At 33.2% G+C, this 22809-nt stretch overlaps 5 protein-coding genes across 7 annotated transcripts; 3 read left to right on the top strand and 2 right to left on the bottom strand.

Moving 5' to 3' along the window:
* Positions 1–1429: 1429 nt before the first annotated feature.
* Positions 1430–5512, bottom strand: LOC109607137 (E3 ubiquitin-protein ligase RNF13). The gene is made up of 6 exons (XM_020023660.2): positions 5322–5512; positions 5066–5235; positions 4943–5012; positions 4455–4879; positions 2547–2721; positions 1430–2490 (listed from the first exon to the last, which is right to left on the bottom strand). The coding sequence occupies exons 2-6, from the start codon at positions 5144–5146 to the stop codon at positions 2048–2050; spliced, it is 1194 nt and encodes a 397-aa protein (XP_019879219.1). The 5' UTR covers positions 5147–5235; positions 5322–5512; the 3' UTR covers positions 1430–2047.
* Positions 5513–5947: 435 nt separating this feature from the next.
* On the top strand, positions 5948–11594 carry LOC109597217 (UDP-glucuronic acid decarboxylase 1). 2 transcript variants are annotated; one of them, XM_049965970.1, is made up of 7 exons: positions 5948–6218; positions 6273–6514; positions 6570–6855; positions 6906–7019; positions 10521–10708; positions 10767–10899; positions 11260–11594. In XM_049965970.1, exons 1-7 carry the CDS (start codon positions 6176–6178, stop codon positions 11502–11504), a joined length of 1251 nt encoding a protein of 416 aa, XP_049821927.1. In that variant the 5' UTR covers positions 5948–6175; the 3' UTR covers positions 11505–11594. The 2 variants fall into 2 exon arrangements, with proteins under 2 accessions (XP_049821927.1, XP_049821926.1); XM_049965969.1 differs by having other exon boundaries at positions 6264–6514.
* A 1161-nt stretch (positions 11595–12755) lies between these two features.
* On the top strand, positions 12756–15584 carry LOC109597213 (dnaJ homolog subfamily C member 3). The gene is made up of 5 exons (XM_020012855.2): positions 12756–13163; positions 13228–13338; positions 13392–13591; positions 14066–15004; positions 15063–15584. Exons 1-5 carry the CDS (start codon positions 13070–13072, stop codon positions 15207–15209), a joined length of 1491 nt encoding a protein of 496 aa, XP_019868414.2. The 5' UTR covers positions 12756–13069; the 3' UTR covers positions 15210–15584.
* Positions 15585–16137: 553 nt separating this feature from the next.
* On the bottom strand, positions 16138–17235 carry LOC109597218 (60S ribosomal protein L35a). Of its 2 annotated transcripts, none has more exons than XM_020012862.2 (3): positions 17113–17235; positions 16476–16888; positions 16138–16213 (listed from the first exon to the last, which is right to left on the bottom strand). In XM_020012862.2, the coding sequence occupies exons 2-3, from the start codon at positions 16884–16886 to the stop codon at positions 16190–16192; spliced, it is 435 nt and encodes a 144-aa protein (XP_019868421.1). In that variant the 5' UTR covers positions 16887–16888; positions 17113–17235; the 3' UTR covers positions 16138–16189. The 2 variants fall into 2 exon arrangements, with proteins under 2 accessions (XP_019868421.1, XP_019868420.1); XM_020012861.2 differs by lacking the exon at positions 17113–17235 and adding an exon at positions 17047–17112.
* A 342-nt stretch (positions 17236–17577) lies between these two features.
* On the top strand, positions 17578–22766 carry LOC109597225 (condensin complex subunit 1). Its single transcript, XM_020012869.2, has 14 exons — positions 17578–17667; positions 18049–18196; positions 18248–18382; positions 18433–19139; positions 19197–19529; positions 19588–19910; positions 19964–20395; positions 20454–20560; positions 20613–21004; positions 21063–21383; positions 21436–21629; positions 21682–21852; positions 21906–22446; positions 22497–22766. The coding sequence occupies exons 2-14, from the start codon at positions 18082–18084 to the stop codon at positions 22674–22676; spliced, it is 3951 nt and encodes a 1316-aa protein (XP_019868428.2). The 5' UTR covers positions 17578–17667; positions 18049–18081; the 3' UTR covers positions 22677–22766.
* Positions 22767–22809: the final 43 nt, after the last annotated feature.

Raw genomic sequence — 22809 nt, 5'->3', positions numbered from 1 at the left:
GTAATAATATAAATTATAGTAACAATAAAGTATTTTATCAAACGTTTTTTGTATTATTTTTTTTTACATTACGTATATCTATTGAATTTTAAATACGATTATATAAAACCACAAAGAGTGGTGAATGTGAGTTAGATACAAATAAATTTGTAATATTATTGATTTGTATATATTTTAAAGAGTAAATAAAACTTAAATATTTTATATTATTCGATTTATAAGATGCTGTACTTACCTTACACTATAAAATACAATTTAGAGCTGGAGGTAAAGTCCAATTATTCTGACACTCTCTTCCTAATACATATTTATATTAAATATGTACTATTTGTTAACTAAATTACATTGACACAAACAAAGTAATGATTTATACATTTTTCTCTTTTCTAATTGTGGGTAATTTAAACTCATAGATTTAAATAATTTTTCTCATCATATTTTAAATATTTGAAGTAAAGATAAATGAAAATATTACTGTCTATAACTGTTATTAGTAAATTTATTTACCTCAAGAGTAATAATAAAAATTGTACCAATAATAAAATATTTTTCATATTCTCAATATTATTTTATATCACATATACTTCAAAAAAAGAATATAGAAGAATAAATCTCGGCTGCATTACACTTAAACACTTATTATGAATAATTAAACTTATAATTACCTTTTAAATTAAGTGTGGGTAATATAATTGAAGATAAATGCATGTTTTTGTTGATCTAATATGTAAAATTTACTTACCTTGTGTAAACTAGACTAAATTTTTCACTTAAATCAACTTAATTTATAAAATAATATACCATTTACTGGAGTAGACAAATTCAAAGGGTTCTAGTTCTCTTGTTTAATAAATATTATTATCCTCTACTCCCCTACTATTACTAGTGTAGTATTAATACGGAAATACAAGCAATCGTTACCTCTATTAAATTCTATTTATTCGATATTAGCTGTCACCCCAAATTATATCTAGTTCACAATAGTACAAACAAAGTAATGATTTATATTACTTATTCACATGTTCCCATCAACTAATTGTTTTCTAATTGATTGTATTTATAACATGTGTGCTTGTACTTACTCATATTTTGATAATGTTTATTTAATGTCCTTGTTTTCTTTAGATAATCACATTTTATGTAACACTGGGAGCAAAATTAAGCACGTTTTAATTTAAAATTTTGCGTAATTAAGATAAAATATCATACCATTTTGTTCTGAGCATATTGACTGTTACATAAAACTACGACCACGAAATTAAAATAAAATTCCACTTGATTATATCTCCTCACATACTTTAAATACAAACAGTACATGATGGTGACCTAGAGATATAAATACAATTAAAGTTAAAGAGGGTAGATATTTTTTTTTATGACAGTTTTCCTGTTTTTTTTACCGAAACAAATGGAAGAAATAAAAAGTTAATTTCCCACTTATTATTTTATTTACTATCAATCTACTATATACACAATAAAATGGAATCACATATGTAATACAAAAGATAATCCTTGTATTTTTATTTATATATACATTTGTTTTTTATAACTAACATAACACTAACATGAAATTATTCAAATTTTTAATTGCAACATTCCTTACCAACCATTAAAAAATGTTACAATAACAACAATGTCAAAGCTAAAGTATGAGTAAATATATAAAAATCGTTCCGTTGAGATTTTTGTGATATACGCTGACAGTTCTTTCATTAAATATGTTTTTAATTTGTCAAAAATTAGATCTATACGGGCTAGCACCATGTAAAGTAGTTTTTACAGTGATAAACAAGACTAGAAGGCTATAAAGCAAATCATTTAAAGAGTTCCTTAATAATTGAGTTATGAGCTTTAGTAAACCGTCAATTTGTGCCAAGCTTTTTTTAATAAGTTGGTCTAAAATCCAAGAATATAATAAAACAATGCTTGTCGCCGGATTTGTACCAGACAAACTCTACACAAACATTTATCGAACATCAACTCGAACCCGAGGAAGCCGCATTGTTAGTATAACTCCAGTTATTAAGCAACGTCCCCCGCAAAACATTCAGACGTTCAAGTCATTCTTATTCTCGCCTCCAGCCTCGGGCAACGTGTGCACGTGAATCTGGTCCGGATTGGCGCACGGATTCTCGTTCGTTTTGCTGTTGGTCTCGTCATCGGACGCGGACACCTGCGAATTACTCAAACTGTCGTACTCCCCGTTGATGCTGTGATGGTCCGACGTGGTGACGAAGTTCGTCGTCGCCCCGGATATCTGCGAGACGGACCTGCCCGCCCTCTGGATCGGATTCTCGGTCTGTTCGTCGAAGGTGCCGCCCTGCGTGCCCCTGTTGCTGTTCGGGTTGATCAACGGCGTCGTGTCGTCCGCGTCCGAGTCGCTGTCCGAGTCGTGCTGCGACTCGTCGTGGGCGAACACCTTCCTCTTGCAAATCGGACACACTCGTCTGTTCTTCGTCAGCCACGGGTCGATGCATTTCATGTGGTAGACTGTGTAAAAAGGAGAGATCAGATGGGTTGGAGAACGGGGGGACTGGGTGGTTTACCGTGGTTGCAGGGCAGTACCCGGAGCTTCTCGCCTTCTATGTACTCGTCCAGGCAGATCACGCACATCTCGTACGGGTCTCCGCGTTGGTATTTACACGTGGGGATCTTTTTTAACGTCGAGGCCGGCAATCTGTGTCTCCTTTGTCGTCTGCGGTCTTTTACAAACTTCACGATCTGCAATCACAAGATTACATTTAGAAGATTACTTCAAAATTTAATGAATTTACAATCGTAAATAAATGAATAAATTTAATTTAAGTGAGAAGAAAAAACCTGCACTCCAGAGAAGAGGAAAATAATAATTAACATGATCCAAACTTGTTCAAAGTTGATTAAAATATATTAATGTTGAGATTCTCAATGGGCCAGCTAAAAGTACTGATCTAAATACAATTGAATACTTGTGAAACAAAAACTAGTCTCAATTAAAACACCAAAAAACATCAAATTTAGATGAATATTGGTTAAAAATTGAATTAATTAATTAATTTAAGTAGAAATCATTTTAATTTAGGTACAAAATGAATAATGGGAGAAAGAATATAGTGTAAATATTATAATATTTTAATAAAATATTGTGACTAAATAAATGGAAATTAACATTAGGATAGTATTTGTTCACTATTGTATTTACATATTCATAAATTAATTTTAAATATTACATAATGTTATTGAAACATTTATTGATCCAGAAATTACAAAGTTTGATCATCACTTATTTATTTTTAACTGATATATAATAGAAACACAATTGTGAACGTTTGTAAATTTGTAAATAAACAATAACTTCCGTTGTTTCATTGTGTTTTGAATATAATTAAATATTTCGCCATTCCCCCCACTGTTAACAACGAACATAAATAATAAACTGCATCAGCCTTGACTTATCAGTCTTTTTATCTGTGTTTTCATAAAACTCTGATTTATGGGGACATCCAATAATACACTTTTTAATATATCAAACATTTCCCACATTAAAAGCAAAGTAAATTTTATGGTTTGTGAATTTATACTGCTACTTTTAATATACTTTAATATTTTAATTGTTAAATGCCACCCACAAACAACGACCTTGGCCATCAAACGTATTGTTTGCTCCCATTATTGTATTCATGTGTTGAATATTTATAGAAATAATCCACATTCTGGGATATCTGTTTAAGTCAATAACTGCCAATGTTGTATAATTATTTCTGTCGTTATGTGTTTTGGATGATACCAGTTCATTGATATTCACACGGTGTTTTATGCATCGAATATGACGTCTGTTTGCCAGTAGTTTATATCTATTTCAAATAAATTAAAATTCTTGTGATATAATAATATTTAATTAGATTTTGGACAATGGTATTGCGAAAACATCGACAGACTTTATTCACATATTATCTCAGGAATATTATCAATAGTTTATCAGAGGAAAAACATCACTGGCAAAGTCGATAAATAGCCAAGTTATTCATACAAAGGAGGCGACCGATTTCAATTTTTCATACTCAACTCTTGGCTATTTTATTGTATATTAATTGTAATTTTTTATCAAGAAATTAGTCATTTAAATTACTGTTAATGTGATTCTTAAATTTGATTTTATTCAATGTATAAATAATTTATTAATTTTATATAATTAAATATAATTATTGTAAATTGGATAGATTAAAAGTTTTATATTATATATTGTACCAAAATATTATAAACCTTGGAAATAAAAAATGTATTGAGGTGACCAGAAAATATGTGCAAATAATTTGGTTTACTGAATACTGAATTCAGCATAATTTAAAAACAAATATCACGAAAATAAATAAATAATTCTAAAAATTATATAAACAATATTTTTATGACTCTGTCGTATTTAAATTGCACATTAAAAACATTTTAAATAAATAATAAACAAATAATTTACTCACCATAAAAATAATCATCACTATAAAACATATGCCCACAACAATAGCAAACGGTATCAGCAGATGAGTCTGTATGTTGAATGGAGCCTCACCAGTGATCACAATGAAGTACGGTGGATGTGTGTAACTTTTCAAAGCCATACCAGAGCTGGCACTGACAAACACTGATGGAATAACAATTCCAGTGCTGTTCTTTGCTGACATAGGCACTAACTGGCTGGAATTAATGTTATGGACTATGACAGCATCATAGTTTGCCCTCTGTGCATATCTGACTTTTTCCTCAAACGAGCAGTTAATTTTGTTGTTGTATCTTGGCACTAAAACTACCCACTTTCCTGTTTCATTTTCTGTGTTGTTTGGGGGTGGTTTCATTGGTTCACAGCCGGTTGGTGGGTCAGCATACAGTAGCATAGCCCGTAGGGACACTGAAAAAACATTAAGTTTGCAAACAAACAAGTTGTTATCTATAAAAAACAACACTTTACTACCTTCGTCTGATAATTTAGGCCCAAACAATGCTTCCATATCTTCGAATTCATTATAATAAAACTGTGAGTCCTGCATTGAAAAAAATTGTATTGTTGTCTTGACAGTATAATAGTCATACTCACAAATTGTAAAGCATAGATTTCTGCTGATGTGTAGTCAATTAGGAATGTGAACAGAACACAAATTGTTGCCAATGAAATCATTTTGATTTGTGTAATGCTAAATTATCACATGTCACAACAAATTACTAAACAAAGAATCTGCCACTAGGAAAATGGCTCCTGCCTATAACCTAAAAAGTGCGTTCATAACGTAATAGGGCTGATTCCAGAACCATAATTAACAATGATGGAAGTTTATATTAATTTAATCATGTACCATTATTAACTGTCAAACTGCTGCCATCAAATTACGTCTTAAAAAAATAATTTAAACGCGATTTGCGGACAACACATCACAAAGTTCGGGGGAGGATTTTGAAAATTTTCTCTGATGGACTCTCAAACTAACATTGCTCTGAACGAAAATAACAAACAATTGTCGACATTAGTCATGCAAATTCACAAAAATATAACCTTACTATTTGACATCTGTGCGGGGTCGTTCCTATAATCGAGATTTGTAACAAATAATGCTTGAAATAGTTATAAATGTGACTACAGAGTCTGTACTACAGATTTTCAAAATTTTCATAGAAAATTTACTTTTATATTAACATTTTACTTTGAATACTACAAATTGTACATAATAAATGCCGATTAACAATATAAACGATTAAAAAAATTCGTTATTAACAAAAAAGGTATAAATAAATATTTCCTCGTATTTAAAATATTTTAATCGTAAATAATGTTTGTAATAATGTACTAAGGTGAAGCCTTACCGAATTCATTTCCATAATCCTTTGTTTTTTAATTATTTGATAAACAAATAATGTTTGCGTCGCACAATTTGACAACGTCGCATATTATTGTAGTCGATAATAAGAACGTCACTGGATTAAGATAACCCCACCAAATGGTTGAAAATTTTTAGCCGTTTTATATTTTAATTTTTTATCGTATTGATATCATGTGAAACTTTCTACATAATTATCATGCTGATCTTTACCGAGTGGCTACATATACCTGAATAAACTCTCGACGTGATATATTTTTTTCAGTCTGCAAGAGTCTGTGTTTACTAAAAAGAGTGAAGTGAAAAATGAACGAGCGAATATACATTGTTCAATAATGAGATCTAGACTTGTATTATTAAGTATTGCTTCATTATGTAGTAAGTACATTACATAACTAGTAAATTAAATGTAATTCTCTGTAGTTATTTCAGTATTGTTCATAATATTAAGAGTGGTAGATGTTAAGGTTTATATGCCAAATAAAATACAAATCTCAGACACAGAGAATGACTTAAACTACCTGGAAGAAGTGCAAAAGGCCAATTTTGCTCTGCAGGAAGCCTCTATGAGAATTAAAGAACTGGAACAAAGGCTAAATGCTGTGGACAGTCGAGTGCCAAAAACCTATCCAGATGTAAAGTTCCTCAACTATGTTACCCGGAAAAGAATCCTGGTAAAATTTTTTTTTCAACTTATTAAGTGTAAACTAACCACAGATATTTATACAGATAACTGGTGGTGCTGGATTTGTTGGATCTCACTTAGTGGACTCATTAATGCTGCAAGGGCATGAAGTCATAGTAGTTGACAACTTTTTCACCGGCAGGAAAAGAAATGTGGAACATTGGGTTGGGCACGAAAACTTTGAATTAATACATCATGATATTGTCAATCCTATATTTATAGAAGTAGATGAAATTTATCACTTAGCTAGTCCAGCCAGTCCACCACATTACATGCACAACCCAGTCAAAACAATTAAAACTAACACCATGGGCACCATAAATATTCTTGGTAAGATTTTATAGACTTTAAAGTAAATGAAATGATGTTTAAAATTTCAGGACTTGCTAGAAGGTGTAATGCCAAAGTACTGATTGCGAGCACCTCTGAAGTTTATGGGGATCCTGATATACATCCACAACCTGAAACATATTGGGGTCATGTAAATCCTATTGGTGAGTATAGTCTTTCATCCTTTTTTGGTGTGTATAGGTAATCAACAAAATTAAATTATTAAAGTTATTTGTGGTTTGGTGATCTTGGTGTAATTTATTGTAGTAGAGTAGATATCCTTTTCCTCCCTCATTTTAGTTTTCCATGCACTTCATACTTTCCATTACTGCTATATAATATTTTTACTTATGTAATTTTAGAATTAACACATCTTTGGTAGTCAAAAATATTAAAATCGTAGAATATTTTAATTTTTAAATATGTTAAATTTACTTAAATATTCATAGTTGAATTGTTTAGCTTTTAAATTCATTTACAAATGTATAAATATTCATTTATTTTGTTTATTCAAACTATAATTTTGTGTTACAATAAATAATTTACAATTACATATTCATTCTAAAGATAAACAAAATTTAATTTTAGTAATATAGATAACTATAAGCTTTTTATAAATATTTGAACACAATTAAAAAGATTAGATAATCTTTCAAATATTATTTAATTTGTAACAAATTACATATAACTAAGTTCTCAATTTATAATTATATTTTACAAAAATAAAATTCTTATATGACAAAATTTACATGAAATAGAAAAGTTTATTTTATAACAACATTTTTAATATTCTTATAAAACAAGAAACTGTCAAAAATGTTGTACAAGCAACAGGTAGTAAAGTTCCAGTGAATTTTGATTATTTATATATTTTCCTAAAATAATATTCTGATCCATTCAAACAGAAAGTATATCCAAAAAAATAAGACTCAAGCTGAGTTAATTTCAGTATACAATTTTCAATTTCTCTGATACAAGAAATTATAAAGCAAATTGCTTACTAGAAGCAACAAGTGGCCAGCAAAATTTCCATTTTCCAATAGTTATTTCAAGTATTATTTTGGCCTTATAGGGGAAGGTGGGGATTCAATCCTGAAGAAATTCAAAAAATTATATTTAATTTTAAAAACATATAAGCAAGTATTTCAAAAGAATATTTTAATCTATTCAAAATACAGCTTAAAACAAAATGAACTAAATTCTCTTAAAACTAAACTAACAACAACATAAAATACAAACTTAAAAAACATTCTGTCAAAAACTAAACAAAATATAAACAATTCTATGATACAAATGGAACATTTACGTTGCCATTCATTAAAAATTTAAATAGTAAGTGACATAATGGCATCTACAATATCATTATGATGATCTTTCAGGGCTTGAATGGCCCTAGCTTGGCCAACTTTAGTTTGTTGCATAACCAGCTTCACTTCATCCCTGTCACAACCACTCAAATACAGCTCCCCTTCATCGATGTCATCATTGTCATGCACTTCCGTATTAGCGAAAAGCAGATCGTTAAGAAAGAAATCGGGGGTGGCCACCATCTCGTCGATGTCGGACGGGTCCTGGAGCTTGGCCTCGCCGAACACGATGTACGACTCGCCGTTCGGGTTCTTGTACACCTCCGGCTGGGCGATGGTGAACTGCAATTGGGGCGATTTGCGGATCACCACACGTTTGATGTGGGGCACGCGTTCCAGCCCCATTTGCAGCAGCGTTCTCCTCGCCTTTTTCTCGCGTTTGCCCATCTTGCGTTCGGAACCGGACTGGGTTTCGTCGGTCGCGGGGGACTTCTTGGCTTTTGGGATTGCTCCGGTGTTGGGTGGAGTTGGGTCGGTCATCTTGGCTGGTTTTAGGTTTACCGGCGACTGCGATTAACTGAAGACCGTGACGAAGCTCTTTCTGGTGATTATGTTTGATAGTTCATCCGAAAGATGGTACCGTAATGGAGGGGATAGGTTTCAGCTTCTGTCTAATTCACTGTCTAACTTGATTTTTGATCAAAATAATCAAGAAACTAAATTTTTTGTGGTTTGTGGGACAATTAAATACAATAGTCTTTGGCAATTTCAAAAAAAAAAATTGTGTGAAACACTAGGGTTGTTGCTAGAACACTGTTGGTAATAGTTTTTAAAATTTTGAATGAACCACAGATTAACACAGGATGGCAACTTATTGAAATCTTATTTTTTTTAATTCTAGATAAGTTGTATGTATGTTGGTGGATTATTTTTTTTGTATGTTCTATATAATATGCCTCACCGAGTTTTTAAACCTCACGTGTCGCCACTGACAGTCTTATAGGACAAGGGGTTTTAATTCAAAAATTGAACTTAATTTCCCAATTATCCAGTTTATTGAACTACTATATAAACAAAAACAAATTTATGAATTAAAATATATTGAAATATTATTAAAAATATACAAGGAATATTCCAGTCCTATAGGACAAGATAATTTATTAATACATGATCAAAAACAGTTTAAATTATTAAACAACAGAAGATTAAACACATTTCAAAGCTTTAGAAGAGGATTCCAACAAATCAACAATCTATTATGTAAACAAAAACATAAAAATAAATGTAATGAATGAGTTAGACAATAATTAAATGAATATTCTTTAAAATAAATAATATTCTGTTAAAAATATAAGTAACACCTTAGTTTAGTGACAAACGTTGCATTGCACTAGTAATGTTATCAAAATTGTGATCCTGCGAATCTGAAGTGCCCGGATCACTCATCACCATGATCTCCTCGGTCTCCTCCTCACCCTCGTTGGCCGTATCCACCTCCTCATCTTCGCAAGCCTCGCTGGAGGATTCATCACTTGAGACATCACTCGAGTCGTCGCTATCGAACTGCTGACCGTCCTCTGTCAAATCCTCGATCTTCACGTCGCCGAAGACGACGTAGTGGTCAGTGCCCGGATTCTTCAGCACGTCCGGCTTGGTGATGGTGAACTGAAACTTGTCCAAGGTGCGGATCACCACCCTGTTCACCCCCTCGATCTTGTCGAGGCCCAGCTTGGAGATGAGCTTGCGGGCCCTCTTCTCGCGTTTGTTGGCACGTTCGCCCGCCTTCCTCCATTGGCTGTGGGTGACGGGGATGCATCTGGTGGAGCAGCAGGCCGTTTCGGCTGTGTACAGGGTTTGGTTGACGCGTTTCATTTTGAGCACTGGGGTCGGCGTAACGGTTTCTGGTTTGCACGTGCCGCTTGTGGAAGCTTCAGCCATTTTTAATAGTTGGTTTCTGGTCACAAACTAGCGGACGCTAAGTAAGTCACAACTTACTGTTTCGCCGTCGCGTAAGCAGAGGGCACTGCTTGTAATAATGTTGCTGCAGTAAATTACCAGAGGTCAACAAGTTGTTTCTGGCACTTATCGCCCAGTCAGATATCACTTTAGGTGTCATATTTCCATTGCTTAATATTTATTTTTTGTAAAATATTAGTAGGTAAAGTTTTAATTTACTGTATTATTTATCTTAATATTATTTATTAAACAATACTCAGGGTGACTCACCTGATAACTAATTTATTAGAGGTTTATGAATAACTAAAACTGTTCCCTATATATATTTTAATTTAAATTAGCTTTTATTAAATAAATTATTAACTAACTAAACGTAGAACTAAAAATTAATCCATGTTTTAGGCCCAAGAGCGTGTTACGACGAGGGAAAACGTGTCTCAGAAACCCTTACATACGCCTACGCCAAACAGGAGAAGATGGACGTACGCGTAGCCAGGATATTCAACACGTTCGGCCCCAGGATGCACATGAACGACGGCCGGGTCGTCTCCAATTTCATCCTGCAGGCTCTCAAGAATGAGGACATCACTGTAAATTACTTGTTTATTTATAATTACAGTTTAGATTCAGGATTTGTTAATTTTTTAGGTTTATGGAAGTGGGAAACAGACCAGATCTTTCCAATACGTTACGGATTTGGTGGACGGCCTGATTAGTTTGATGAATTCAAATTATTCGCTGCCTGTTAATCTGGGGAATCCCATAGAACATACGATAAATGGTAAAATCAAATAATTCCATTTAATACAGTATTAAATATAAGTCTAGAAAATATTTAATCAAAATATTTAAATGTATTCAACTTTGAAAAATAAACATAATACCAGTTGTTTTTGTAACAACAAAATTCTACTTACACATGCATATATGAAACTGATATACATGTAAATTGATAGGCAATTTAAATATCTATATTACATTATTGTTTAAACGTATATAATAAACATACAATTCATATCTTAACTATCTAGTTACATAGCTAATATTTATGATATTTCATAAAAATGTAAAATTTCATCAACATTTAATCAATTTATTATAGTTGAGACCAAAATACTATAATTAAACACATATTTTTTAGAATTTGCGACGAAAATCAAAGGACTAGTAGGTGGAAAAAGTAAAATAGTCCACCTGGACGGTGCCATAGACGATCCCCAGAGAAGGAAACCAGACATAAGCAGGGCGAAACAGTACATAAACTGGGAACCCCGTTACGACATAGACCTAGGTTTGAAAAAGACGATCGATTATTTTAGACAAGAGTTGAAGGAAGACACCTACACTCACAGAAGCAAGAACCTCATCGAAGATCACCCGAGCTAATACATATTGTTTTTGTTACTTGTTTTTGCTTGTTTACCAATTTTATGTGATTTGTAAATTTAACAATTGTTTATTAAATATTTATTATTATTACTGCTTATTATTGTTGAAAGAAAAGTTTTTACAACTATTTTAAGATGAAGAAAATTTCGAATGATGAATGAAATTAATATTCTCAGATTTATTTATAAAAGATTTTTTAAATATGTTCTTTTTAAGAACTAGCAATCGATTGTTATTGATTTATTTATCTAGTCAAATAAGTGTGTTATTGTGTTGAGTTATTTTTAAATTTAGATAAAATGATGAGCGTAAATTGAAGTCAGATTATTTTAATCACTGGAAGAAATATTCTTAAAATAAATCTTAAAAATATGTATAAGAAACCATTAATCTTTTTCTCCACGTTTATTTTAATCACTGGAAGAAATATTCTTAAAATAAATCTAAAAATATCTATAAGAAACCATTAATCTTTTTCTCCACGTTAATTAAGTTATAATTATCAATATTTATGGTGTTTATGCTTTGTGTCTCTCTTTCTCTGTGTCTGGTAGAGAAAAAGTTTTAGGTGAGGTTCCTTTCCTTGGAATGGTATAAAAGCTTTATAAAAAAAATAGACCGTTTCGAATATTGAGACATCATGAGAGATGTAATAGAGTCGATAATTTACCGATTACATGGATTTTACATCTATAAATTATCTAACAAATATATATTTTTCAAAAGGGTGCTATTTCTGTGACTAGTCATATTCTGTATTTATTTTGTTTAAGATTTAATTTAAGTGGAAATTATTTTGATTTAGGTACAAAATTAATAACGAATATAGAATAATTATATTAAATGAAATTATAGGCATGTGTTTCCTAATTAATGTCCACCACTGTAATTATTAGATAATTATATACTGTTTTATTATTTCTTTTATTTTATTTTTGCTCACATTTAACATTAATACAGATAAATCTGTATTACAAAGAAAATATTGCTTTTTAAAAAAATAAATAATCCTGTTTAATTAAAAAAAAAACATTTTCCATTTGAATAATTAAATTAAGTTTTTAAATAATACTTAAAGGGGTACTAATATGAAAATAATAGTTTATAACACATTTAGAAATAATAAAACTAATTAATTTAAATTATAATAAAATTTAATATGATTTTTAATTCAATAAAATAAATTTAAATAATTCTGTGCGTGGTTCCCTTTATTTCATAAAGTTGCAATTTCTCTAAACATTTCGTTCAACCATAGAAGCAAAATTAGTAAATGCATCCGCCAATCATAAATTCCGCATTTAGAACAAATTCAAACAATTGCTAACGCCGGAATCGCTTCCGGATTGGCCGCCAACGTTTACGTGTATGTTGCGCTTTACGCGACTATGCGGGAATATGACCGCATTGCGCACAATTTTGCACATGGTGCTGGACCAATAGCATCAAACCACGAAGAGGATTTGTTGTGTTCATGTGTCAAAAGTTATCTTTCAATGGATATCGGCTCGTAATGTGTGTGTGACATATTCCAGAGACAAACATAATACCGTGTGTTGAAGATGGTGCAGGTACTCAACAGCTACGACTTGTTCCCAAAGTCTGCCATGCTTATGCCGTATTTGGTGTTGTTGCTCGTTGAGTTGTTCGTCGACCGTAAGTCCTAACCTAACTATCGTGACACTGGGCTATTTATAATTATGTTATTTGTCTATTTTAGTATCAGACTGTGCAACTCAGGCTGAAATCGACAGGCATTTAGAGCTGGGCACTCAGTATTTGATGAAAGGCCAGTTGTCTGACGCCCTTAGTCACTACCATTCAGCTGTTGGTAAGTGCAAAAAACTCCCTTAAAACATCATATAAATGTGTGGCATTTTGCAGAAGGAGACCCAAACAACTATTTAACATATTTTAAAAGGGGAACAGTTTATTTGGCTTTGGGCAAAGCTAAAAATGCTCTAAGCGACTTAGATCAGGCTTTGGAACTCAAACCGGACTTTACAGCTGCCAGAATCAACAGGGGTAATATCTACCTGAAGCAGGCCAAATTTGATTTAGCCCAACTAGATTTTTACAATGTGGTGAGTATTATAAATTGATAAAATTAATAAACTAATATCAGTTTAAACTATTTATCACACAAATAAAACTAAGTGCATATTTATCAAGTTATTAGGTAAATATTTTATAATTACTTCATGGCACCACACAATGATTACATTGTGCTACTTTCTCATTATTTGTTGTTCAAAATTACATCAACTGACCTTGCAAATGTGCACTGATTTAAATATATGTGATAAGTAATTTATGCAAAACTACATTTTCATCAAATATTTCAAGTTGTCTCTCTGAATTTTTTGATAAACTGTTGTTAAAATATTATTTTTTTAAATCGTTAATAATATTATTTAATATTGAATAAATTAAATGTTTTGAATTTTCTCTTAAAAATGATATAAAATACTTTGTCTTATAATTTTTTAAAGCACAATTTTATTAAATAATAGAATAAATAGAATAATTATAACAAACCCAACAAAAATTAATTCCAGATAAAAGTGGATCCATACAATGAAGAGGCCAACTTCAACATCCAGCGCATCGACCCGACCAAAGCGGCGCTCAAAGAAGCCGAATACTTCTACGGCCACAACGACTACAACTCGGCCATCGTCAAGTTAAGCGAGGTGATAGAAGTCTGCCCTTGGTCGCCAGAACTGTACGAGTTCCGGTCCGAATTGCACATGGACAACGGCTACGAAATGGGGGCGATTTCTGACCTGAGGTCGGCCACCAAGCTGCAACAGGACAATACCGAAGGCTATTTTAAGCTGAGTCAGCTGTTGTACAAGTTGGGGCACGCGACGGACGCTCTGAAAAGTATCAGGGAATGTTTGAAGCTGGATCCGGAGCACAAGAGCTGTTTCCCGTTCTACAAAAAGATTAAGAAGGTGGAGAAGTTCTTGGTGGAGGCTGAAAGCGGGTTGGAGAACAAACAGTACGAGGAATGCGTGCAGAACGCCAACAAGGTGCTGAAAAACGAAGAAGAGGTACAAAATATTAGGAATGAGGCCAACAGACTGTTGTGCAGCTGTTACTCCAATGATGAAAAGTCGGAAGAAGCCATCAAGTCTTGTACCGAAGCTCTGCATCATAGCGACGATCCCAATCTATACTGTGATAGGGCTGACGCCTATTTAGTGGCGGAGATGTACGATGATGCTATTAGGGATTACAAGTCCGCCTTGGAGGTGGATTCCTCATTCCAAAGAGCAAAGGAGGGGCTCAATAGGGCTGAGAAAGTGAGGAAGCAGGCTGAAAGTAGAGATTATTACAAGATTTTGGGTGTTAAGAGGAACGCCAACAAAAAGGAAATAGTTAAGGCGTACAGGAAGATGGCACAGAAGTGGCATCCTGATAACTACGCAAACGATGAGAAAATGAAGCCCATCGCGGAGAAGAAATTCATCGATATCGCAGCAGCTAAAGAGGTAAATAATACTCATAATTTTATATTTATTTAAAATAAATCGTGTAACATTTTTGTAGGTGTTGACCGACGAAGAGAAGAGGAGACAGTTTGATGCTGGTGAAGATCCTCTGGACCCAGAGTCAGGCAGGGGAGGAATGCCCAATTTCCAACACTTCCACGGTTTCCACGGTAGTCCGTTCCAGTTTAGGTTCCACTTTAACTAATTATATAAGGACTAAAAATAACTGCTATGGACAATTATTAAAATGAAAAGTGAGAAGCAATGTTGTAAGTGATTGTGCAAGTGCAACTCAGGACATGTTATTATTTATTGTACAATGGCGGTGCCAACGAAGTCCTTTTGAGTACAAATGGTTTAAGGGCATTATGGCTGTTTCATGACTACTAATTAAATTAGGGGTTTTGAGGAGACTCTTGTTGAACCGCCCTTGTCTTTCCATGTTGCCACATGTATTATACTATTTATTAAATAGTGTAAATGGACTGAATTATCATCTGTAAAATGCAAAGCATTTACATATAAATTATTGTACATATTTTTAATATATAATATGAATTAATAAAAGATTTATAATACATCTTTTGTTTTTTTATTGATTTTACTTAGCTATTATTAAATTAATTGTGAAATTAATTAAAACTTAAATTGTAATCAATTTTTATTATTTTAACATTTTTTAAGGGACACTGTTTATTTGACTTCAATAGAAATTAAATAAAACACGTTCTTTTTAAGTTTTGTTGAATATATTTCTGTTTATTTTACAAAGGATTAATTTAAATACTGGAGGGTATACCAACTGAAACAAAAAACAATCATTAATATGCAGTTTAAAGAAAACGACACATTTTTTAAATATTAAATGAGATAATCAGTAAAATTTGTCTACACTGCTTCTTAGTGAAGTTCAGGTTTCAAATGTCTAAAGACATCATTTTAATTATAAATAATAAATTCATTTTCTTTGAAAGAAATATACTTACAATGTGAATGTGGTGTCCTTTGGCTTCTCCAGGTAGATTCCTCTGAAATGTGATTGCTGAACTTTAAGAAAATGGAAAATTAACTATTTTAAGATAAACTAATTTAACACCAGGATATTATCCATCAGATACAAATAAAACACAGAATTCTTACCAACTTTTATTGATAATTTTTTAATTTATATTACAAAGAATTAACTTAAATTCTGGATGGGTACATCATCTGAAATAAAAAGAACTTATTAATATACAGAATTTACAAATATTACACAGTTTTATGTTGTACATAATAATCAGTAAAATTTGTCAACACTACTTCTAATTGAAGTTCAGGTTTCAAATGTCTAAAAGCATCATGTTAAATCAGTTAAGATAGTAAGACAAATTATAATTAAAATTTTGAAAAAGAGACTTAATGAACATAAGATATTCCTTATATGTTATATTTGAAGCGTATAAACTGGATAATTTGAATATGTACTTACAATGCGAATACGGTGTCCCATGGCTTTGGCAGGCAGATTCCTCTGGAACTTAGCCCTGACGCCACCGCTGGTACCATGTGGTCTGGTGACTTTGCCCCAGATGGCACGTACCTTGGTCTTGCCACCCTTAGGTTTGTTTGGTACGCTGGTCCTGTTCTTGGCTTTGTACACGTACACGCACTTCTTACCTACGTAGAACCAACTGTCTTGTTTGTTTGTAGTACCCTCGATCTTGAGCAGGGCAGTGTTCTCGTTTTGGTTGCGGAGTCCACGTTTGTAACCTGTGAAGATGGCTTTGGCGTACAACCTGCCGTGCCTCTTCAACGGCCTTCTGGTCACGGTCTTTTTCTCACCGGCTTCCTTCGCGGGAGTCTTCTTTTCGGCCTTTTGCTTTTTCGCGGCGTCTGCCATGTCTAAAAATTAAAGACAACATGCATGTTACTCTCACGAATGTCAACAACACAACATTTTTTATCCGTCAACATCTGCAACATTTTCATACAATCGACACTTTTCGAATCGTAGAATTGAAACTAGATCACTTAGAATCAAATTGGGCACGGTATTTTACCTTATAATTGTATATTTCTTTGAAAAAATAAATAAAATATCACAGAACTGCAATGACGATACCTACCGGATACTACTTTAGTTCAAAAGAGTCGTACCAACCGCAGTGAACTACTAACACGACTTTGACCCCAGATTGTTCTGCGCATGCGTAAATAAATTTGAAATATTTTCTTTATTTTATTATTTAATTTATGTTTATACATATAGTTTTATATGCACATAAGGATGTTGTCTCTGGTAGTGTTATATTTTTATAAAACTAAATTAAATAATAAAAACTACCTTGATGCAACTTTGGTTGCCAGACAGGGTTTCACAGACTGATTCTGCGGTATATTTTTAACTACGAATTCCACATTATAAAATTATGTTAACGCCGTTTTACATTTTTTAATAAAATTATATAATTTAATGGAATACTTAAAAATAAATAGAACTCTAATTTATCATGACGCTCAATCATCCAATCAAAAGACAGCGGGACTTTTCCAACCAATCAAATTAGATTGTTCAAATTCTCTTGTAACTGTCGTGGTATGTGTTGAAAAGTGTTCAAGGTAACAACAAGTTTTTGTGATTTATTTAAATGTTTGTTGTTTCCATGATACATTAATATTAAGTAAGTATTTTTAGTTTGCCTGTTTGTAGTACAAAGATAATGTTATTTGAATGATAAACAATATGTCGGCATATTATTGGCGGTAAATCTCTGCATAAACATGAACCATAGGATTTGCAAAGCATTTACTGTGATATAAATCTCTTTCAGTAATTTTAAGTTTATAGTGGTAAATTTAAACCAATTTAAAATACATTAAATAATACAAAAACGACGATAACAAAACTGTTGATATATTTTTAGTATCTAACCTGTAAAATATTTAAATTGTTGTTAATTAGTCACTAATTCAAAGCAATTTTATACTTTTTTGAGTTTATCTTCAGACCACTCTTTAGAAACTAATGAGATTATCAAAATTAATTTATTTGTTTTTTTAAGGCTCCTTTAAGCGGGGGTGTTCCAGGATTAAAAATGGCTCACCTCAATTTTGTTATTCCATCAAATAAACAAGAATTACTAAATGAAACAGATGATTATTATGTTAGAGATATATTGGGACCAAAGGATATTGCACTGAAACTTAAAAGTAAGTGTTATTTTTAATTGATTTAGTATAATTGTTGATTTGTTATTTTAGATACCAGATCACAACTAAGAGAAGAAGGATCTGAATTTATTTTTGACTGCTTTGATGTATACTATTCTGTTTTACATCATGGAGATACAATTCCAACTGATGTCATATTTAGATCCTATGAGGACTTGCATAGAGGTAAAGCCAAATATTCGTATATTATGTATGATCTTTATTGTCCTTTTTAGCTACATGTGAGCTTAATAAAGCTATAGGATTTTTAATGGAAGACAAAGAGGGTTTATCAGATGAGATGAAAATAAAATTTCAAAACATTCTTAAGATGACCATCTATATTTATACTCAAATAATTTTACTGATTGAACAAAAAAATGAAGCAAAAAATCAAGGTTTAAACTTGAAGGGGCGTAAGAAAAGTAACAAGGAAAATGAGGGCTTCAGTTTAGACAAAAAGGCCATTATGTTAGTTTTAAACAATATCATGCAAAGAGACATATTCTTATTCTGGGATCCACCAGTTGTTGATTCAAATTTAGTGACCATAGTCTCAGAAGTGTGCTACATATTTCTACAAAATCCCACAATTAAAATTGAAAAGGACTTAAAAATGGAGATATTTAATCTGCTTGGCACTCTTATAAAAGAATACTCTCATGGCACATCTTTTGTGATCAGAATAGTGCAACTAATCAAAATATATGAACACCTAGTGCACTCTTTACCTGAAGGTGTACAATGTTTGATTACAAATTACAATTGCAAAGGTCTAATCCATGATCTGGTGGTGGAAATCACTGAGTGGCAGACAGAAGAGACATACCAAGACTCACAGGGTGCAAGAAACTGTGCCCAAATTTTATCTGCCACAGCTGTTTTATTGCCTGAACTAATGATCCCTGAACTAATGTACTTGAACAAGTATTTAGCCCATGATGTAAGTTCTGATTATACATTATGATTTATTGTATTAGTTTTTTTGTACCTTTTTTAGTCTGCTACTTTAAGGAATTCAGTTTTAAATGTTTTAACTGAAGTGGTATTAAATGTGTTAACAAAACATGACCTAACAGATGAAGAAAGAGAGTCTAGAGATGAGATTTTGGTGATTTTAATGGACCATGTGCATGATGTGTCTGCCCAAGTTAGATCTAAAGTTATACAAAACTTTGCAAGGCTACAAAGGGAAAATGCCATCCCTTTAAAGAGCCAGCATGAAATTTTACAGCTAGTTATAGAAAGGTTACATGACAAAGGAGCACTTGTCAGAAAGTCTGCCATTGGTTGTGTTACAATATTCTTGTCACATAATTGTTTCAGTTCTAATGTAAGTGTTTTATCCTTGCCAATTTTCTAATTACTATTAATTTTATGGTAATTTATAGTTGTCACTAAAGATGATGCGTGCTGAGTTACAAAACCACAATGAAGCCCTGGCCAAAATTAAAGAGCAATTTGAGGGCATAAAACAGGCAACACAAGAGAAAATCGAAAATGAATGGAATCAAAAAAAGGCCGCCCTTACGCAGGCAATTCAGGAGATGCTGGATGAAGAAGAGTTGGAAATGGATCATGATGGAGACAATCAATTACCAAAAGAACAGTTTGCTGATATGATCCGACTTTATATAAAAGAGGGTAAATTCAAAGATGCAGTGTTGATGTGCAAGGCTGCTGGAAAGGAGAACGTGGACTGGCAGGAATTGCAGTAAGAAATGGTTTATTCAAATTTATGGCCAGTTTTTCAATTATTAATTTCAGAAAGACCAATGAGGCGGACCAGGTGTCAATGTACATGACCGTCCTCGCATCAATATACCTGAACCCGACCAAACTGATGGAGGAATTAAGAGAAAATATCGTAAATAAAGGCCTGAAAATCACCGAGGAGGACCTAAAGAACATGGAATCCTTGGAGGCCAGCGTCACCTACCTGGAAGACTCTGTTAAGTTTCTCGAACTCATCGACAATTCGCTGGATACGATGGTCGAACTGCTCGAGACCACCGCCATCGGTGACATGCAGGAGGCCGTAGAGTTTTTCATCACAGCTTACCAGTTTAACATAGATAACTCGAACAAGGGCGTCTTGGCCATGCTGAAGATCATGCAGAGAAATGAGCAGGATCGCAAGGAAGTTATCATTGACGCCTTCAAGACCATTTACCTCAAAACAGACTCGAAAAACGTGACGTAGGTTTTAAATACTACTGAGTAATTTATTAATATAATAAAATGTTTTATTATTTAGGGAGCATGCCAATACAATTGTGAACAGATTGATAGAACTTGTAAAATCTGTCCCCATCAGCAATTTGGACGATTTGGAGTTGATTGTAGCAGAGTGGACTTCCAAAGGTATGTCCAAAATTCTAAATTAATAATATTTTGATTTCAATTAAATTACTAGGTGTTCTCGACAACCTGATCATCGACATGCTGTGGCAGTACTTCACCAAAAAGGCCTCAGTGACGGACGAGGATTCGAGGGCGGCCGTCGAGCTGCTGCGGATGGCTTCGCTGGGCCGCAAGACTATCATCACTCGAAACATCAAACTGGTGGCTACCATCGCTTTCAAAGAGCGTGGCGAGAACAACATGTTGTTCTTCGGTAGTTGCTGCGACTTGCTGGCGGTCGCCGGCAAAGAGAAGCTGGACATGCAGAGCAAAAATCCGCCGTTTAAAATCAAGGCGAACGACGAGATCTTTACCGAAATGGTGGAGATACTGGTGAAGAAGTTCTTTGAGCCTGTGGGGTACTATTACAAAGCGTTGTCCGGAGCCATCGATTTTATTTATCGAGTATATTTGTAATTAGCAATGCACGAACATTATTTATTTAAACTTTGCTTCGTTGCAGTTATCTTCGAAGCCCGAACTTACTTGTGAGACCATCTTGAATCGTGTTTTGGGTAGATTAATTGATGACATGAAGAATGCTCAATCAGAAGAAGTGGACACCTTTCTGATTATCAGACTTTGTCAGCTGCTGGGGCTAGTGGCGATTAGGCAGCTTGATTTCCTGGATGACACAGTGTACAAGGAGTTAAAACGACGTAATAACATCAGGGAGGAGAGGAAGGAAAATAAAAGGAGCGAGAATCAGAACAAAAAGAAAGGCAAAAAGAAGAATAAAGACAAATTGTCCGCCACAGCTAACGAAAGCACGATTGCAAGCTTGGTAATTTCTTTCTGTTTTTGTGTAAACATGTTCATAAACAATAATTTTATAGAATGAAAGTGTTATGGAAGGTGCTCAAGCTGAAGATATGGATGCTGAGTTTATTTTGAACGTCCTAGAAAACGATACGGTCTGTGGATCTGGCGGACTTGGAAAATTAGCTGGGGTTATCAAGGGTATTTGTCAAAGGCCAGACATCTACGATTGCGTCGTGGTACAAGGAGCTGCGGTTATTGCTTTAATTAGGTACTTGACACCTAAATTATCAATCATAATTTATTATTTTTCCCTTTATTAGGTATATGCTGGTATCCAGCAGGTTCTGTGAAGAAAACATTCAGCTTCTCTTTACCATATTTGAGAAAACTGTCCATCCAGAGGTCAAGTGTTCAATTCTGGTTCACCTTTCTGATTTATTAACAAGGTTCCCGAATATAGTGGAACCATGGACGCCAAGAATATGTCAAAGGTATTTCCAAAGTGTTCAAATATTTCAATTGTTATAACACATACGAATTTTAGACTGAAAGACCCATTGGACTGCATAAGGAAAGCTACATTCTTCACTTTGTCGAATTTAATTCTACGTGATATGATCCGTGCCCACAGCCATATATCGGAAATGGTCACATGCCTGAATGATGAAGATCCAGAACTGAGTGGAATGTGCAAGACATTCTTTATAAATCTGTCACATAAAGAGAACAATCTGTACAACGTTCTACCTGACATCTTTTCACACCTTATAGAATCTGACACTGTAACAGATGCGCAGATGAAACAAACCATGAAGTTCCTCTTTGAACTAATGGACAAAACTAAACACATGGAGAATCTAGTGGACAGATTCTGTACTAAGTTCAGATTATCAGAAGACCTGCGACATCACCAAAACATCGCTTATTGCCTCACATTGATTCATTACAACGAAAAAGCCTTAAAGAAGTTGCAAGAAAACTTCCCTACCTACAAACACTTGGTGCACGACACCGAAATTTACTCGTGCTTCAAAAATATTATCCAGGCATGTAATAAGATCCAAGTAGGAAAGACTGACTTGAAGGTAAGCACCTTTAACAACTGTTTTACTCCATTAATAATATAATTTTTTAGCCATTGTGTACAGAGTTAGAACAATCTATAAATTCGGTGTTTGAATTGGATGAAGACGGAACGAAGAAACCAAACCCGGTAGAAAAATCTACCAAGAAGCCCAAAGCCAAGAAGGCTGCACCAAAGAAAAAAGGAAGAAAAGCAGCTCGAAGATACAGTGACGAATCCGATTCTGATTAGTACAAATATACTTATTTTATTTAGTTTTTAGGAGTTAGTTTTAATAAAATTACTTTTATAAACGTCAATAAAAAAATTATATATTTTCAATAGATTTTTAATTGAGAAAAAGACACTGACACGTTCACTGACA

Source organism: Aethina tumida, chromosome 4 (assembly GCF_024364675.1).
Source record: "Aethina tumida isolate Nest 87 chromosome 4, icAetTumi1.1, whole genome shotgun sequence".
NCBI lineage: Eukaryota > Metazoa > Arthropoda > Insecta > Coleoptera > Nitidulidae > Aethina > Aethina tumida.
The sequence above is the reverse complement of the archived record's forward strand: the minus strand, read 5'-3'. Positions and strand labels throughout refer to the sequence as shown.

What these genes read in the sequence shown, in the direction of transcription:
- LOC109607137 (XM_020023660.2), bottom strand. Translation starts at nt 5,146, where the DNA reads ATGATTTCATTGGCAACAATTTGTGTTCTGTTCACATTCCTAATTGAC. An exon ending in AAATCTATGCTTTACAATTT is followed by an intron (nt 5,013 to 5,065) that starts GTGAGTATGACT and finishes TTTTCAATGCAG; the next exon opens with GACTCACAGTTTTATTATAA. An exon ending in GGTACTGCCCTGCAACCACG is followed by an intron (nt 2,491 to 2,546) that starts GTAAACCACCCA and finishes CTTTTTACACAG; the next exon opens with TCTACCACATGAAATGCATC.
- LOC109597217 (XM_049965969.1), top strand. Translation starts at nt 6,176, where the DNA reads ATGAGATCTAGACTTGTATTATTAAGTATTGCTTCATTATGTA. An exon ending in GGGCACCATAAATATTCTTG is followed by an intron (nt 6,856 to 6,905) that starts GTAAGATTTTAT and finishes TTAAAATTTCAG; the next exon opens with GACTTGCTAGAAGGTGTAAT. An exon ending in TCAAGAATGAGGACATCACT is followed by an intron (nt 10,709 to 10,766) that starts GTAAATTACTTG and finishes TTAATTTTTTAG; the next exon opens with GTTTATGGAAGTGGGAAACA.
- LOC109597225 (XM_020012869.2), top strand. Translation starts at nt 18,082, where the DNA reads ATGGCTCACCTCAATTTTGTTATTCCATCAAATAAACAAGAATTACTA. An exon ending in ATAATTGTTTCAGTTCTAAT is followed by an intron (nt 19,530 to 19,587) that starts GTAAGTGTTTTA and finishes GGTAATTTATAG; the next exon opens with TTGTCACTAAAGATGATGCG. An exon ending in GCGGTTATTGCTTTAATTAG is followed by an intron (nt 21,630 to 21,681) that starts GTACTTGACACC and finishes TCCCTTTATTAG; the next exon opens with GTATATGCTGGTATCCAGCA.
- LOC109597213 (XM_020012855.2), top strand. Translation starts at nt 13,070, where the DNA reads ATGGTGCAGGTACTCAACAGCTACGACTTGTTCCCAAAGTCTGCCATG. An exon ending in TCACTACCATTCAGCTGTTG is followed by an intron (nt 13,339 to 13,391) that starts GTAAGTGCAAAA and finishes GGCATTTTGCAG; the next exon opens with AAGGAGACCCAAACAACTAT. An exon ending in AACTAGATTTTTACAATGTG is followed by an intron (nt 13,592 to 14,065) that starts GTGAGTATTATA and finishes AATTAATTCCAG; the next exon opens with ATAAAAGTGGATCCATACAA.
- LOC109597218 (XM_020012862.2), bottom strand. Translation starts at nt 16,886, where the DNA reads ATGGCAGACGCCGCGAAAAAGCAAAAGGCCGAAAAGAAGACTCCCGCG. An exon ending in TGGGACACCGTATTCGCATT is followed by an intron (nt 16,214 to 16,475) that starts GTAAGTACATAT and finishes TTTTTATTTCAG; the next exon opens with ATGATGTACCCATCCAGAAT.